The 19,095-nt window shown below is 38.5% G+C and overlaps 1 protein-coding gene across 2 annotated transcripts in view; it reads left to right on the forward strand.

Moving 5' to 3' along the window:
• LOC128528802 (inositol polyphosphate-5-phosphatase A) overlaps window positions 1–19,095 on the forward strand; it is a 166,638-nt gene that overhangs the window by 99,697 nt on the left and 47,846 nt on the right. For both annotated transcript variants that reach the window (XM_053501937.1, XM_053501936.1), the window contains exons 7-9: window positions 4,775–4,827; window positions 5,931–6,050; window positions 18,759–18,843. In XM_053501937.1, the coding sequence (XP_053357912.1) occupies window positions 4,775–4,827; window positions 5,931–6,050; window positions 18,759–18,843 (258 nt within the window). The remainder of the gene's footprint in view (window positions 1–4,774; window positions 4,828–5,930; window positions 6,051–18,758; window positions 18,844–19,095) is intronic.

Consider the following 19,095-nt stretch of genomic DNA (forward strand, 5'->3'; position numbering starts at 1 on the left):
TGCTAAAAATTAAATCTCCCATAGGTGAAAGTAAATTTTCAGATATGATAATATAAAACTATTTTTCATAGTACTTAAAGCTTTTTATCTCCCGATCGATGCTTAGTTTTTGTAAATATGTCAACACTTTTATATTTTTTTCAGACAAAACGAAAGACTAATTGTGTAAAGCTGCTTTGCGACAATGTCAATTCTTAAAAACGCTATACAAATCAAATGGAATTGAGTTTAATTGCAAGACATTTTCTAATGACATTTATGGCCCTTTTATGTAGTGTCTGTAACTTTTTTTTATTTCAATCTTGCAATGATCTTAATAGTCATTCCCATGAAACTTTTACAATTTAAATTTTATATGAAAAGGCATAAATCTAAAAAAGTGTATCATTCTAAAATGCTAAATTGTTAAGATATTGCAACATGAATTCAACATGGGTACGGACACTTTTTAGCAACTTGAAATTTTTAGGGAAGCAAGATTGGTCACTACCATGTTGCATAAACTTCAGAAGTAGCTTTTTTGGCACACACATTGTCGGTATTATATGTATAACATAAAAAAGAGAAGTAAATAGGGATGTTGGATGGCAATTGCTCTTTTTAGGATTGTTTCAAGATGCATTATTGTGTTACTATCAGTGATGGACAAAGTACACAAATCCTGTAATTGAATAAAGGTACAGATACCCTGGTTAAAATATAACTCCAGTAAAAGTAGTAAAAGTCCTTCATTTGCATTACATTTATATTTCATTTCCACTAGAGCAAAAGTACAAAAGTATTCACCTTCAAATGTACTTAAGTATCAAAACTAAAAGTCCCATGATTTATTATGGCTCCAATATAATATTATTTGTGTGAAAGTAGGACTCCACTCCACCTGCCAACTGTTTTTATCATCATCAGCTCCATCCAAAGCTAACCAAAAGATTTTATTCACCCCAATGTTAATCACCTACTGTTAATCATTTTATTTCACAATATGAGATCATTCAGAAGTTTGAAGTTTTCAACACTACACACTGAGGTGAAATTGTAGACTGATGCAATGATCTGGTAACAGGAAAGTTCTGTGATTACTGTGTGGGTGCATCTAATAGGTGCAACTAACAGGTCAAAGTAAATCAGCCACGATGAAGCGTGTGCTGTGTCCTGGTTGGTTCGCCTGCTGTGCTGCAATGTTGGTCATTTTTTCCGCCCATAAGTAAGAAAGTAACAAATGACGTTGCATAATGTGATGGAGTAGAAAGCGTTATTACTGTTTACAACCGGTTGCTAACATACTCAGTGGAGTGTATGGGGTTCCCAGGTATTTCAAGCTAAATAACCCCAAATTTTGTTTTACATAATTTTCTTTCATTCATTTTTAGAGTACTTTATTCATTCCACATAGGAATTTTCACATATCCCAGTTAGCAAGCTGGGGTCAGAGCGCGGGATACAGCACCCCTGGAGCAGAGAGGGTTAACGGCCTCAACAGTGCCAACTCCGTGCTGGGGCTCAAACCCCCGACCTTCCGATCAGAAAACCAGCAACATACAGTACAGCCTTAACCATTGGAGCTACCACTGCCCTAATATAATAGACATTATGAATTTCCTGCTACTTATTATGCATTTTATATGCATTTTATGCTTATAATTGAATTCTAAATTCATTATTTTATATATTTTTTATTTTAAATTAATAAATAACACACCTCTTAGTTTAAATGTGGCTGATTTGAATGTCCAAAATAGCACCACACACAAATCCAAAAAATGTTTTGGAATGAATGAATGAGACACTAAGTTCCAGTACAATATCCAAAAGTAAGTGCCCCCACATGGGGTAACATGTAGGAACCCCCAGTCGTGTGTAAGTTTTAGTCTAATCCTATAAAACCTTTGGCAAAGCAGAAGAAACTAAACTTTGTGTCGGGTTGTGTTGCTTCAGTGTTTTGTACAATTAAGCTACATGAAAATATCTTTAGTAAGATGTTTTCTCATAACTTTTATTAGTGAGGTTTTGTCTTCTAGTTGCATCTTTTACATACTGTACTTGCAGACAAGATTCAGGAACATAACTGTCACAGATGTGATGCAGAGAGATAAGTTAAGAAAAATTGTCCGCAGCCAAGTGCTTTTTTTATTTTAGCTAAGTGATCTCGAGCGTTTAATTTTTCAGACTAAAACCTGGTTTCCTCTGTAGCTAAAAGATTAATTTAACTATGCTAATGTAATTCCATTTGATACAGTTAATCTTGTCCTAATGTGAAGCACAATCAGATCCTTCTCATGCTTTTAATTTGCCTCAAGATTTTAAAAAAAATAAAATTAGTCAATTTGTAATTATGTGACCCAGACTGTAATTAGTTTATTCACGGCAGCAGTTATCTCCCCATTAGAAGCTTGAAGAGGGAGAGCTCAAGTGCCTGCTTATTTATTTGGCAGTGCATTGGAAATGAGGATGCTTGCAAGATCAATTTGTCCCTCATTTAATAACGCGCGGTGTGGTAAATCATGTGCTGTGTGTGTGTGTGTTCGAGAGGGAGAGTGGTAGAGAAAGCGTGCATGTCTGGTTTGGTTGAGTGGCACATGTTTGAGGCTCATGTTATAAAAATTCAATAGAATTCAGCAAATCACAGATCATTGTGAAATAGTTGTTTCAAACAAGATGTTAATTTGATTCTGCTCAGCTGATATATACTGTAAATAACCTGATATCGAGTAGTCAGGAAGAACACAGTTTCTTGTTAAATTTTAGTCTAGTTATCCAAGTGTACAAGGGTGAGTCAAAAATTATCCGCACTATGTAATATAGTATAATATTAATGCCTTATCAGCGCTTTCCATTCAAGGCTAATATCTCCCCAGTCACTTCTGTGCAGATGTGAATGTGTTACATCAGTTCATTTGTAGCTGTGGTGCGAGCAGAAATGCATGCATATGACTTACATGAAAGAAGAGTGCAAAAACAACTAATGGAAGAGCATAAACAGAAGCGTTTGGAGATCTGCAAGCAAAATCTGGATCGAAAAAAGTTTCTTAAAGGGAATCTTAATTCATCACTATGAGCCTGAGAGTAACCAGCAGAGTATGGAACAAAAAAATCCTCTTTGAAAAAGTTCAAAAGTCAACCATCAGCTTGAAAATGAATGCTTACAGTTTTCTGGGATTCTTAAGAGCCAGTATTGGAATGTTATCAGGAAAAAGGTTCAACAATCAACAGTGCTCATTACAGTGGGATGCTTATCGAAGAGCTGAAGCTGAAATCTCAAATTAAACGCAGAAGACTGCTATCCAAGGGCACGGTGATCTCGCATGGCAATTTACTTCTTCCCACTCAGTTTTGAGGTGTTAAAGCATCCTCCCTATAGTCCTGATCTCGCTCCATCAGACTTTCACCTGTTTGGTCCCCTAATAACAGCTCTACGAGAACGAAGATTCACCTGTGATGAAAGGTGAAGAAAGCAGTGCATTTGTGGCTCAAAATACAAAAGCTCATTTAGAAATGGACAAGTGAAAAGCTGGGCGATTATGTATGAAAATGATGTATTTGTCTTTTCCAAAAAAAGGTGATTTCATTAAATTCTACAGGCAGAGTGTGGATAATTTTTGACTCACCCTTGTATATTGATTTCCCAACATGTTCATAAAAATATGTTGTCTTTTTGTCCCCTATATCAGTATTTACCTAATGGAAATGTTTACCCTGTTTGACTGTTGCTTTTATCTAAAAATGACTCCTAATTGAGGATGTAACATGATATTTCTCAATGATGGGTTCGAATTACATTGTGACTGTGAAATTTCCAGCAATACACATTTACGAAATAATGTGTCAGTGTACAGAATAAAAATAAATCGCTGACATTATCATGAGAAAGATCTTGAGAAAGACACTTAACCCTTAACTATTTCATTACATCCTCAATTAGAAGTCATTTTTGGACAAAAGCAACAGTCAAATAAGGTAAATATGATGAAGTGGAGATTTTCACACACGACTTTCTGATCAGTATCCCAGTGCCCTGATCAATATGAGCTGCTGTACAACTGATCATAGTTTTAACTACAACAGCACAGCTTATGATCCTTCCCTCAAGCCTTATAAGCCTTTTCTTCTCATCAGACAGAAACTTTGATTTTGCATGTACAGAATGTTATGGACTTTTTGCAGAGGCTGTATTGTACATGTACTGTATAATTGATAATTCATACTGCTCATTTGGTCATTCCTATTACTTACCATATAGAATGGCATGCTGTGTAAAAAGCAAAGATTTGTTTTTGTGAGACCTTTGATGCATAAGTGGTCGTCATCTGGACTGTTTCTGTTTAAACTTTTTGCGAAATCAATTTAAAAAAAAAATGGAAATGTTTTAAAATTTAACATGAATAATACAACAGTTTCACTGTTTTTTAATTCTTTTGTCTTGTTTTATCGTCTAGTGAATTCAATGACATGTTAAAGGTGGTGAACCTTAAAAAGAATAAAGTCTGTCCATCATCTTGCTCTTGGAAGACGAAAGGTGTCTGTGTAAAAAAGCCGTGCACATGATTATGGTTCATTTTATATCATCTCTGGAAGAGTGGTGAACATTTCAGCCTATGGATCAGAAGGCCATACCAAGATGCCACTATTGTTTTTTTTTTAAATAAGACCCTTTAACCTCAACTGCTTAGTTAAATCATGTCTTTGTTACACAGTCCCCTGTCAAATGAATTAAAATCGTGACTGATTTGGACAGTGCTGAATATCATTGCTCATTATACTGTGTGTGTGTCTGCAGAGAAAATGGTCCAGAAAAGGCTTTATCAGGACTCGCTGGGCTCTGGGGGACTGGTAAGTAGAAAAACACACACACACACACACACACACACCGTAACACACGCAGTCTCTTCTATTGTGTGTATATGCTGTACCTGACCCTAGTAACTAGGAAATGTCCATTCCCAGCATGTGTGTGTGTGTGTGTGTTTGTATTTAGTCCAGCTGCTGGAGAAGGACTGGATTGGATTAGGCCTAATCACGTTAGTCAAGCAGCTCTATCTGACAGATGACAGAAAACATTACATAAAATTGCACCTGCGTGTGCAGGATCTTAAAGGTTTTGTCCATAGGGAGATGGGTGAAGGGGGTGGTGGGGGGGAAGGGGGGTAGCAGTGTGGGTAATCTAATAGAGGAAATACAACAGGACAAAAGGGCTGAAATAGGGGATCGGAATCGAGGGATGATGCGAGACAGGGACTGGGCTCAGTTCCAGAAAGAGGGATGACACGAGGTAGATAGAGAGAGAGTGCGGTAGAATGAAATGGTGACAGAAGAATAACAGGCTTAGCTGCAGAGGCACTGTGAAAGCATCTATAGCATTCTACACATGTCATTTTTAAACAGATTAGTGGCTTTGGCATGTACGAGCACGCAGTCGTGTAAGAGCAGAGCGCGCAGTCAATCACCGTTTATGCTGTACCGCTTATAGACTATGTGGTGTGTTAAAGGTCAAAGCATGAAGGGTCAAAGATCAGACTTTATGAACAGGAATGCATGAGGTATTTAAATTCGATTTGCTGCAGAAGTAGTTCTGGATGCTTTATTCGGGGGGGTCATAATAATGCAAACAGGTTTTTATGTGTTTAATGCCCTATGGGTAGGATGGGTTCGGATAATTATGACTGTGAAATTTTCAGCAATACACGAATGTGAAATAATGTGTCACCATGCAGAATTAAAAATCGTTGACATCAAAGGGCAAATCACACTTGTTGGCAGAAAATAGAGCTTCTGCTGTTTTAACTAATGACATTTCCGTTGCAAGGCAGACGTTGTGTTTTATTCCTGGATTATTATTATTATTATTATTAATTTTATAATTACTATTATATTGGGTTTCAGTGTCGCCCTCCAAAATAAAGCTCGGTGTTTTGTTTTGATTTTTTTCTTCACAGTTCCTTTGACCTGGTGAATATTCATCTGTTCCACGATGCCTCCAACCTTGTAGCCTGGGAAAACAGCCCTTCTGTCTACTCGGACACACGACAAAAAGCTCTCACCTACGTTCTGGAACGGTACGAGTGTGAGTGAGTGAGTGAGTGTGTGAGAGGTACGAGAGTGCACCAAAGCTAGTAAGCAAAAAAAAAAAAAAAAACAGCCCTAAACAAGTGGGAATACACATCTTGCAATATTTTCAAGCATGCCCAAGTTATGCAAAACCAACTGTTGCTGCAGTTCAGCCAGTTTAATGGTTGGTTTAAGAGTTAAGCAAAATGCATGAAGGATTTATAAATGACGGACCACAAGTTTTAAGCATGCTGTATATCGGTATGTTTATATGGCTTAGTCCAATGTGGAAGGTTATGTTAATTACATAAAAATGTTATATGAAAAAACAAAAAAAGGCTGTCATTATTTTTGTTAAATGAATGAAATGATGTAGTAGGCTGCTGAGTTATGGTACAACGCTAAACATTTTGTATACTGTATGTTAGTCTTCATTCATTTAACCATACAAAATATTAAATTCGTATGAAGAGCTCATAAATAAGAACCTTGCGATATTCACCTGGTAAAGCGTGTTAAAAGTGTTTATCAAATATACATTTAATAGCATACTGTATATACAGTAAAAGTGCATATTTTTTTGTTGATCCGTCTCACCATATACATGACATGAGGGTTGATGTTAATTGATACATTGATAACAATGTTCCTGTGACCCCACTCTCCCCGGCAATGCATAAAATGAAACTTTTCTCACATAAACAGCGGCGTATAGTCGCGTGGCCGATTGCAAAGTAAAGTTCATGGCCCAAGATGCTTCGTCATTCACTGAGCAGGAGGATGATTTGTCCAGCTGATCGCCTGCTCCAGTTTACCCGTGTTCATGTGTTGACCCGTGGTCAAGTTTTTTTTTGGAACTTTTTTACATTTTAAATTGTTGACATTTGTGGCGCGTCTCTATTTAATTTAATTTTTTTTTTCATTTTTGGGGGTTTATTGCACTTGCCAAATATTACATATTTAATATATACTGTGTATATTAGCCATATTTACATAAATAAGTCATATTTACTTTACATATTTACTTATTATATGCATAGAAGCATATATAATATAACTGTAAGGTTGGCTTGTCTATATATTAAAAATAATTGGGAAAAATAATTTGGGGTAACGTAAGACAAGTAATGAAACACATCAAGATGGTTTTTGGATTTTTTGTTGGTCTGTCTGTTTGTTTGTGCACGCATCACATAAAAACTACTAAATGCATTTCAGTGGGGTTTTCACAGTTGTATTTGGCCGCGCTTAAGGTAACATATAGGCTTAGTTTCATTAAGGTCAGCCTATGAGAAGAGAAGATATGCTTATTTGAAATTTAAATGTAAAATGCCTTTATGGCATTAAAAAAAAATTGACCTTGAAAAAAATTTAGTTAATCCAAAATTCAACATATGGCGCTGGACATTTTTTTTTAAAACACGCTTATGAGTGTGCGATTAAATCCCAAGCAAGTGAACTAGCGGACACGTCTAGTATATAGTCTTAAAGTTGAGATGTATAGGTTGCATTGACGTATGACAGATGCACATTGGTGGAGCTCTTTAGTGGGAGGGTTTAAAGTCTTAATGAGTATAAAATAATTTAGGTCATACTTTATGCCCAGATCTCTACTCAGTTGATTGGAATAAATCAACGATTGAATTAACGATTAAATGAATATAGTATATGATGTTTAGAGCACTTTGTAGAATCCAATACCCAAAGGTGCACTGAGGCTGTTCTGGTGGCGTTTGCTTTCGTGACTCCTTACAGAGACGCTGTAACGTGTCACCCATCTAAATGTAGTGAATGAGTCCTGTAGAAGCCATTTTTATACATAGCGTGCACAACCCTGATGTAGCAATGATATATTTATTATATAATGACATTTACTGTAACCTCATAATTCTATTTCAAATTCATAATTCTCGAGGACCGAGTCAAAACATCATAAAATGCGTCATTGTGCAATCACTTATAGGCCTCGCGTGCGCGTATGTGCGAGCATGTTCGTTATTGACGGATTGCTGCCCTCTCGTCATGATACACTCCCTAACATGGAATCTGAATGCACACGGTGACTTCCATGGCATTACCACAAATCCACTTTGAATAACTGCATGCATATGCTTGGCATATTTCAGCCAGGCGGCTGACACCCTGAGTTACGACCTGCTTTTATGTTTCGGAGATCCTTTTTCTTTTCTCCCCCTTCTCCCTCCTTGATTTCTCATCTGATGAAAGAATGGAGCTGCTTTAATGACAGCCAAGTGGAGGTGCTTTAGGAATATTGCATCTTTTACCGTTTTTATTAAGCCATATTTACTTGGATTTATGGAGATAATGAAGTATGAAAAGGAGCCCTTGCTGCTTACACTGAGGATTTGCTCCATATTTTATTCAGCCTTTTTTCTCTCCTCCCACAGTGTTTGAGAAGTTGATTTATTTTTAAAAGTCGTCTCATGAATACTACACCTAAGTTCCTATTTCTGAGGCAGTGCAGCCAGGCCAATGCAATGTATGTGTGTGTGTGTGTATTTTCCCCCCTTATACCCCATGATGTCTAATGTTACGATCCATGCAGATGTTTCTCTTGCTCGTGACTGCCTGTGAAACCGCGTGTCCGTATTGCGCGGCACCTCGAACCTCTTCAGCGACGCTTATTAAAAAGCTGCCGAAAGTATAATCTTTGCCCTTTCCGGGGAGGTCCTGGTTGTATTTTTAGTTTTGTGGGTGGGACTAAAACATCGACTTGGGAGTGTGTTTCATTCCCGCTTGCTGGTTTACAGAGTGTAACAGCACATCAGTCATGGAGACGCAGTCTTACTCTGATGGATCCGGACGGGCCGAGGGAAGGGAGGGCAGAGTACAAAAGCCTCCCCCCGGCTCTGTTAGGGCCAGTGAATGATGTTCGGCTCTTTTCACCGGGGCCGCTAACCTTTTGGCAGCCACCAGCAAACTCTATTCTCCCGTGCCGATCGAGGAGGACAATGTGGCTGTGGAACTGTTTGAATGAAGTGCTACCACCAACAGTGTGGCTATTCAGTCGCTCGTTGGGAACCAGCTTTTGGGCCCATTGTCCTTCGCTATGACTTCTAGGCCAAAAAAAAGGGAGAGCAGGAAAAGGGAGAGGGTAGAGTATGTAGTCATACCTCCCCCTCTTTCGCTATTTAATTTTACCATAGTGTTTCTTTCTGCCCCCCCTTCTACCTTTTCCCATTTGGTTGCTCCTCTTCTCCTGTGCTGGTACCGTTTCTTACCGAGTGGGAATCGTTACATTTTCTTACCGTCTCTTGCTGCGTTTTAAGTCCTTACTGAACAGACGTGCCTTTGGTCACTGTGTAAGTTCTCTAAAGCCCTTATCTCCTCCGAGGGCTAATTGTGCATCTTCCAGCCCATTGAGATCACACCTGATAAGCTCTTTTCCTCTGTCCCTTTCAGCTGCTAAACACTGTTTATCTCGCCACTGCTTAAAGGCCTCGGGGGAACAATGCTGAAAGACTATTGCATTTAGCCCCCCTCTCTCTCTTTCTCTCTCTCTCTCGGTCCTACCATATTTTGCATCATATTATTTTAATAGTACATTATGCTTTTTTTCGTTACTGCAAAAAGTTTTGATCATATGCAATATTTTGATGTCCAGTTATGGCATATGGATTAATTTCATTTTTGTGTAATTTAGTTCTGAATGTAAACAAAAAATACAAAAGATAGACAGGAAATGTAACGTTCATTATTATAACAATTTAAATAAATGAAATATTTATAAAGGATAAAGGCTAAATGGTGAGAATGCTACGTTTAATAGTGATTGATTTTATCACTTGACTTTTTCATTCTGCCCCACCACCAGATATTCAGCAGCTACGTCTGAGCAAATAACTTCTCTCCCTACAGGCGCAGCTTTTGTGCGGGTGGATGTGTCTCCATTTGCTGTTCCTTTCAGAGAAGCTGCTCGGGTTCAGGCCGAAACAGTTTTACATCACAACTGTGAAATCTTGGCGAAAAGACGCCTTTTGTCCCTCTCCATTATTTTCACACAAATATAGTCCATTGTCAGGAGGCTGAAGTTAATTTGATCAACATTGGAGACATTTAACTTTTCTGTTCAGTCAAAAGGCTTGTTTCATGCTCATTTTCGGGGCATTGAAACGGCGTGATTGGCAGAAAAATAATGTTGCCGTTAACAATTCAGGGCAATTAGTTTCCCAGGGGGAAGCGCCGGGCCGCACCGACTGCCACACAGCTATTCTTTGTCACTTTATGGACGGTCATCAGTCAACTGTCAACCCCATTCAAAGAGCCCTCCAATCTAAATGTTTTCCCTTTTCGGCCTTTCCCAGAACGACAGTGAGAGAGGAGGAGAGGGACACTGAGTTATAGAGGGAGAAAGCATGAGACGGGGTTAAAGACGCTGCCTCATGGACGTAAGGGAGACCCTCCAGGAAGCTGTGAATGGGTTTAATAAAACTGCAGAAAATCAATAAACGCTGTATGTCAGAATTACACTCGTTTTACATCATTTGATTATTATTACTTTTTTTTTTCCTATGTTCTGAATGCCTTAAGAAAGATCGCTGCTGGAAGTTCAGCACTAACATCAGCAGCGTTGTTTATCTCTGTAGGCGCGGCAACTTAAAGGAAAGAAAAAATACAAAACTCTTTAAAAGGCATAATGCAGTAACCTCTGTGCTATTGGGGAGTGTTGCAGCAGCCTGTAAGATATAGCTCTGTGCTGGATGTGGTATTAATGTCGATCAGCAGTGACTTTGTGAACTGCTTCCTCACCCTGGGAGGCCCAGGGGGTCAAAGGTTAATCAGTCAGCCAGACCTCCTTCCCACCCTCCTCCCTCTCTCTCTCTCTCTTTCTCTCTCTCCCTTTTTGCACAAATACACATTTTTTATATATACAGTGTATATATATATATATATATATATATATATATATATATGCTTGTTTTGTACTACAGGCAGGACTTGCCACACTCTCGCCACACTCTCTCCTACACATATCAACAATTCATTAATGCCATTTCCTGACTTCATTCTGTCTTTTTAGTGTTATCAGCTTGCTTCATTAGCCTAAGATATACTTCACGCATTCAAGCGTTGGCAGCAATCCCATTATCCTGTTCCCACACACTCACATACATCTGAGTATATCACAACATCCCATGAGTATATGTTCTACTAACATAAGTAAAGACTTTGTAGAAATAGTTAAACTGTGTGTTGATTTGTTTCAGCTTGTAGGTGCATTACGGTTGTTTCTGTGTCATCCGTATACCTCTTGTATGCAAGGGAAACTATCGTGTTGATTTGGCTCTGTTAAGTGACACGTATAGCCACGCCCACCTTAAGAAAAAAAAACGCTATAGTCGTCCAAATAAGGGGGCTGGATGCTGCGACGTAATCCAGCATAAAACTGCTCATCACTTCCCTTTTACTCAACAGTTAGATTTTATTTATGGTGCAAGTTTAACTGGCAGAGATTCATTAAATTCTGTCAGACTTTTCTGAAACTGGTTTTCAGGTCCCCTAATTTAAAAACGTAAACATATTGTTAAAAGAGCGGGTCCTGATCATTGTACAGATAAAAAAACTTCCATTTCCACATGTTTGTTTATACAGATTGTAAGAGATTTTCAATTCATTAGAGAAACTTAAATACATCGTCTGGTCATGCTTAATACTATTAGATGTCTTATTTTATATCCAGGATATAAAGTCCTTGTCGTCCAGTTTTGAAATCCAGTATAATCACCATCTGTTCTGCTACTACGATTAATTCTAAATGTTATTTTTCTGAAAACTTTGGTTAAGTTTCATGAATGCTTGTGTAAATATTTGTATTCATAAGCATGGCTCTGACTCATTAAATGTAAGGTTCATAGATTTCAATAGCTACGAAAGGCAGATCTTGTCAGGTGCTGTCTTGACTCTGAGCCCCCTAGTGGGCCATCTTGCAACTGCAGTTTGCAACAATATACTAGCCAAATTGAAATAACATAATTGAAACAGTTCTTTTATTGTAACTGTGCTTACTTTTAAGTATTAAGTATTAAAGAGACATACGATAACTGTAGTTATTTCAATTTGTTGTTGTTTGCTGTTGGTTTCTATGTAAGGTTAACTTACAGTTGCATAAGATATTTTAGAAACGCAGCATACTTCTTAAAAAAAAAGAGGCTAATCTATTTATATAAAACATATGGGCCTGTAAATGCAATATGTGGTAGGTAGATAAATATTGGAACAAAAAAAAAACTGCTAATTGTATAAGGAGAAAGAAAACCGTCCACATTAGGCACAACAACATGTTCAGCTGCCTATTAAGGAAATGTCATATTTGACCTCATTTCGGCTGATCCCTTTTCTTTTCTCTGCCCACCCCCCCCAAAAAAAAAGACAAGCACACACACTCAATCTGACACACACATACAAGTCAGTGCTTTTGGACGAACCTTATAGCAGGCTCGAAAAAATCAGAGGGTGGTCACTTCCGCAGGTCACAGGTCATACGGGGGGGCCTCCAGTTGGGGCGGTGACATGACTGGCAGCATCCACATTCTTCAGAGTGTTAACATTCTACCCTGATTCCCTGTGAATCAGACACACTGTCTAAATCAGAAAGAGGGCAGCATAGAGAATGAGAGAGTGACTTGTGTCTCCACAGCAGAGCCATGGTGCCCGGCATGTATGCCAAGCAGAATTACACAGCTCGACTCGCATTTCTGTGCGCTCAGGAGAGCTCAGTGAGAGGAGACGGGGTGAAGGAGAAGAAATGGAATGTATAAATAAATAGACCTTGTCATTTCTGTTTGTCCAGGAGGTTAGATCTTTTGCGTGCTCATTGGTCAGTTTGGTCAAATAGCATCAACAATGAGACTGCATTTTCATTTGTACAAAGCAGTGTCATTTTCAAGACAGCCTGAAAGTTCACTGTCTCAGAAAATGATGCATTGCGTTCCATTTGAACGATAGCAAATGCAATAAAAGGGATTGTGTAAAAATTAATAAATGTGGCATGAGAATCAAAATTCTAAATAAAGGTATTGCATTAAACCATCTGTGCATTCATAAGGATTGTCCTAAAGTAAATGGAACAGTCACAGTCACGACATTAACTAATAATAGCTGTTTGTATTAAAGATTTAAACCCCTAAACAAATCATTACGTTTAATGCTTCGGATTTATTTTCATCTGTTGGCCCGCAGCAGACGTCTCCTGTTTGCTGATCTTTATTCGATTTGTCTGTTTCTTAGCCTCCGCTATAATAATATTGTAGCACACATGTAATGAACTATTTAAATGAAAAAGCTGATATAGAGTATCGAGCCACCCGTCATTTCTTCATATCGAATTAAACTATGTAGATTCAGTTAAAGAAAAAGGAACAGATGTTCTACTGCAGCAGGCCGCAAAGTGCCTAAAGATTTTAAACAATTAAAAAATCTGGTGTTTATGTAACAACGCCAGCAGCGGGCTCATTTCCCCTCTCGTCTGCTCCAACCACTCAGCATTCAGCATCACTGGTGTACTAATCACCAGCCTGATCATCTCTCATCATCCGCACCTGTTTCTCACTCGAGACAGGTTTTTTTAATGCTTGAATAATAAATACAGTAGGTCACTTTGTGGCTTAACAAATATTTTTTTTTAAAATCCCCAGAAGCTGCACAGGTACAGCAACAGGGCTGAGAAGGAGAGTTTGAAAAGTTCTGGAGAAATATCCAGAACTACATTAAAAAGTAATAAAGCCAGAATATGAAGAAATGGGTTGTGGCTCAGTACTGTATTATTAAAAAAATTAAGTAGATGATCAATAATAAAGTAAGATAATGTAATCAATTAATTAAGTAATTAATTGATAATATAAATATTTAATTGATATCCATACAAATGTTTAATAAATAATATATAATAATAAATAAATTATATATTTGTATTGTTTATAATGTTAAATAAATAATTAATTAAATCATTTTTAAATCTCGTTCAAGAAATACTTAGGCAATTAATCATCAATTAAGTATATTTTTTTGTTTATCTTTTCATTTTGGTAGTATTAGAAAAATAATATTTAATAGTAAATAAATGATTGTGATCTCTAGTGTGCACATTTGGGTATCGGGAAGGGGTGTGTGTGTGTGTGTGGGAGAGATAGAGAGCATGCATGTGAAAAAGACCAAAGCTATGTGTGTAAAGTTTTCTTTCAGCTTTGTGCCGAAGCTGCTGAGACCCTGGGAGCCGTGAGCATTTAGTTATAAATTAGCGCTTGACCATAGCCTTTGTACAGCTCTAGTACAGCCTAAATAAATCACCTTTCGACTCCACACCCACACAGTCACTCTTTAAAAAAAAAAAAAAGAAGCTTTTCGAGCTCTTTCTGCACTCATGGCATAGCATATTTAGAGTCTGCATAAAGGACTGCGTCATTGTGTTCAGTGTATGTGACACTGGTACAGTTTGCCTGAATGAACTTTGATGATGCAGTTAATGTGGGGGTAGAGACAGAGGTGGGGGGGGGGGGTGATCGGGATTGTCATGGGCCGCATCCTGGACCCCCCACCTTACAGCCCATTCACACTCAGTGCTGTGTATGTAATGTGCAGGTCAGGTGGGGCCCCCAGGGCTCGGGCACGGGGGTAAAAGTCAAGCGCTGGGAGCTTTAGGAAAGCGCCATGCAAACAGAGGGTTACCTTCTGACCCGCCACTGATACCTAGAGCCGAAGACAAAACACGCCGGCCTGTCGCATTAGACATGGCTGTTAGCAGGATAAAGCCGGACCCACTCCCCCAACATGCATCATGAGAAAGAGAGAGAGAACGTGAGTGAGATCACACTTTCCCCTTTCGTCATTTCAACATATTCCTTTCTACAGCTTAATCACGCCTTCTGTCTTATCTTTGTTTATCTTTCTGTCTCATTTTCTGTGTCATTCTGTCTAGTTGGTATTTTCTTTTTTCTCTGATGTGTTTTATATGTGAGGCTCATATGAGTGACAGAACAGAGGGTTTAGATGACATCAAGGCTAAGCAGGCAGGCTTCCTGTGTATGCCTTTATTAGCGTTGGGAGAAATGGGACCCGCCATGTGGGAGAAGGAAAAGTAATACAATGCATTCATTTTAATTGAACTTTTTTTTATTCATTCCTGTGGACAAAATTCAGCTAGTGGAATTTCTGATTCTTGAAAATCGACAAATAACTTTAAGCAGAAAGCGTGTCTGTTTGTGGGAACCGTACACACAATCACTCACGAACACCACTTGCACATTACGGGAACTCGGCTGAGAGTTATTGCCGCATCCTCCGTACAGTCCTGACCTCGCTCCAAGCCATTTCCACATGTTTGGGCCATTTAAGGAGTTCCTGGGAGGCCAGCATTTCAGATCTGTAGAAAAGGGGGCTGATCATGGCTTTAGCGTACTGAGAAAACTTTCTATCATGATGGAATCCAGGCACTCCTGAAACACTGGCATAAGTCCTTTCGTGTAGCAGGGGATTATATAGAGACATAAAGAGAGTCTGTACTCTCTTAATTGTGTTCTGTTATTCTGGACAAGTAAAGTCCTGGTTTGACATGAACGCCCCTCGTACCTTTAAATTATTAGCCAAAAAAATTTTTTTTTTTTATAATAAATAACGTAGATTTGAAATTTACAGTTTCTACAGTATCATAAAGTATTTCCAAAAATACCTTAACAATTAATAAATAAGTTGCATTACAGAAGAATATTTCCATGATTGTAAAAAAAGCAACTTTACTTAATAGTATCCTTTTCATATAGAAAAAAATAAACCTAATGTAGATTCCTGGGTTTTGCATGAAAATAGGAAAGATCAATTGTGTCAGAGTTACCAGAAGAACTTATATTCTCCAGCACACTCAGTAAAACCTCCAGCTGTTTTACTTTTAAAACTGCACAAATCAGTATCTAGCACTATTGCATACTATTGCATATTGTTACTATTATTTTTTTATTATTTTTTTTTACAGTTTTGTTTTTGTTTCCTTCTGGAAATCAGTCTTTTGTATAAAAGGTCTTTACAGGCATACAAGTATTCTTCCGTAACATTATTTATATAGTAATTTCAAGTACGTTTGGAAATAGTGAATGACTTTGTACAGAATAATTCAGACATGAACATACAGTATATAAGAAAACATTTGTGGTAAGGATAATAAAGTGCCTAAGAATTGAGCAGTACTGTAACAGTGTTTGAGGAGTACACATTAGTCAGAGTAAAGCCTATTTTATTGCACTAAAAAAAAGTGACAGTAAAGCACTCATTAAACCTGACTAATAGTGCTTACAAACTTTTTCTTACTAGTGTTTAAGTATACTTAAGTATACTAAGTATGTTATATACTGCAGCATATTTGTTCAAGTATATACCGTTATATGATTTAAGTCTACAGTATATATTATATTAGGGTTATTTGTTTGGGGGCAGATGAGGACGAGCAGAGAAATTGTTTTGAAAGCACCAACAGGTGATGAACCACACTGATAAGGTTTTGCTCTGTAGTGAGTATGTATATGGATTGATGGACTGGAATTACTGTCACTCATTATATTAGAAGAGGAAGAGGAGGAGTCATCACTATAGATTCACTGCTGCTACTGACTGTACTACTGTACAGTCCTCCAAGTGTCCATGGGCTGAGGACAAACATACAGTGGTAGAAACACCGCCTCTGATTCAAAATAATAATAATAAATTTTTTAAAAAAGTATATATATATATATATATATATATATATATATATAGGCTATATAGATATAGATATATTCATTCATTCATTCATAGCGCTTATCCCATACAGGGTCGCAGGGGGCCTGTGGAAATTCCAGAAGACATTGGGCACAAGATTGTGCGGGATACACCCGGGACACGATACTAATCCATCGCACACAAACACTATTGGGTAATTTAGAAACAGTTATTAACCTAATCTGTAGGTCTTTTGGACCGTGGGAGGAAACTGGAGTAAATACACCAAATACAGGGAGAACATCCAAACACCCAAGCACGCAGACCGGAGACAGGAATCGAACTCACGACCCTGGAGGTGCGATGCCACAGTGATAACCATTACACCATTGTGCCACTCTGGTATTATTTCACAAAATGTAAACAAGCTAGTATATTAATTTATATCACTGTAATACTGGTATTGTTGTGCCCTGCAAGGTTCCCTATCTGAGCGCTTTCTCATGCAGTGCTCTAGTCCCAACCTGTCTAGGTTTTTTAAATTTTTTTTTAAATTTTAATTGATAAATAGGCAGGCGGCACGCTCGTGTAGGGGTTAGCACTGTCGCCTTGAACCTCCAGGGTCCGGGTTCGATTCCCGGCCAGGCTCGATTCCCATTACTATGTGCATGGAGTTTGCTTGTTCTCCCCATGCTTGGTGGGTTTCCTCCGGGTACTCTGATTTCCTCCCACAGTCCAAAGACATGCAGATTAGGCTAATTGGCGTTCCCAAATTGCCCATAGTGTGTAAATGTGTGGGTATGAGGGTGTACCCTGCCTCGTGCCCTAAGCCTCCTGGGATGGGCCTCCAGGTCCCTGTGACCCTGAATACAGAATAAAGCAGTATAGGAGAAGAGTGAGTGAGTAATAAATAAGCAAATAAATATCTGTTCATTCCAAATAGTATGTTCATATTGTCTAGTTCTGTTTTTAAATGACAATAATGAATAATTGAGTAAAAGTGCTTTCGGGGTCACCCATCAAGCTTATGACTAAAATATTTTCTTTGTCCGAATGAATGACACGTGAACCTCAGCTGCTGAGCTGCAGCAAAATATAAAATCGCACATTTTAGACCCCCCTTCACTTACCCATACATAGATCTCGAGTTTCCTGGGAGTACCCTCCTGGAACAGAGTCACCGGCGTGAGACCCGTCTTCTACAAGCTCATAAATACAGTGATACTGGGCAGCGGGAGCAGGGGGGAGATTTATCCCAGCGATTAGCCACCACAGCATCCGCGCCAATTAATCCAGGATGAAGACACTTTCCTACCTCTTTTCCCATACACTAACTCGAGGACATACACACACACACACACACACACACACACACTCACAAAATAAATGATTAGGTATGTGGAGTTAATTATTCCTCATCTGAGGAGTGTTTATTAAGAGAAGACAGAACGGGGAAGACTGTAGAGACCCGGTGCTCTCTGGAAGCGCTCCATGACTTCAGGACTCCATGAATCGTCCGGGTCTCTGTCTCAGAGCGCTGCACCGAGTGCTGGAGGAAATGGGATATAATGCACTATATAGCAGACTGATAGCTTGGCAAGGTTAAATCGTGCCGCTGTTTTCAGGTGCGTGTTGTGACAAACGGGGGGGTTTTAGGATTTTAACACACTTTTCCAACAACTTGAGAGACACTTGGAGATCAGCAGCGGTGTGTGAACCCATGCTTTCTATTCAGCACTCAACTGTGAGTGTAGTTTGAATCCTCCACTAGGGAGTGCTGTTCTCTTCACAAACACTGCCACTGTGACCCCTCTAGTCCTGTTCATGGAGATGTAGTTTCTTACAGGATGAGGTTCAGCACTGATCCAGCACACCTGATTAAAACCAAATCAGTTTTTCTGAATGCTTTATGAAAAGGAGTTGGTGATAATTGCTTCACTATTAGATATCAACAAGAATTGGTTTGTTACTCTGCTGATATGTCCACTGTCTCTCTCTTTTTCTCTATGTAGGATCACTGACCAGCGGTATGAGAACGTGCCATATTTCCTCTTTGGCGATTTTAACTTCAGGTTGGATTCGAAGCAGGTTATACAGGTAAGACGTCTCTATAAGGCGGTACATTTAATAGAATATGTTCATGCTTGGGTTTTGTTTTTTATTTTGTTTCTGGCAATTGCTGTACGTCCTACTGTATGGACAAGAGTCCTAATTTCTTTCCCTATACTATACAAAGAACAGAAAAACCTGTTTAATTTAAAATGGTTTATTTCCAAAGATGGTGGTTGGATTCTATTAATAAGCTCAGATACACAATGGTGTTAAACCATTAAACTCTACCAGTATTTC

This window comes from Clarias gariepinus, chromosome 8 (assembly GCF_024256425.1).
Source record: "Clarias gariepinus isolate MV-2021 ecotype Netherlands chromosome 8, CGAR_prim_01v2, whole genome shotgun sequence".
Taxonomy (NCBI): domain Eukaryota; kingdom Metazoa; phylum Chordata; class Actinopteri; order Siluriformes; family Clariidae; genus Clarias; species Clarias gariepinus.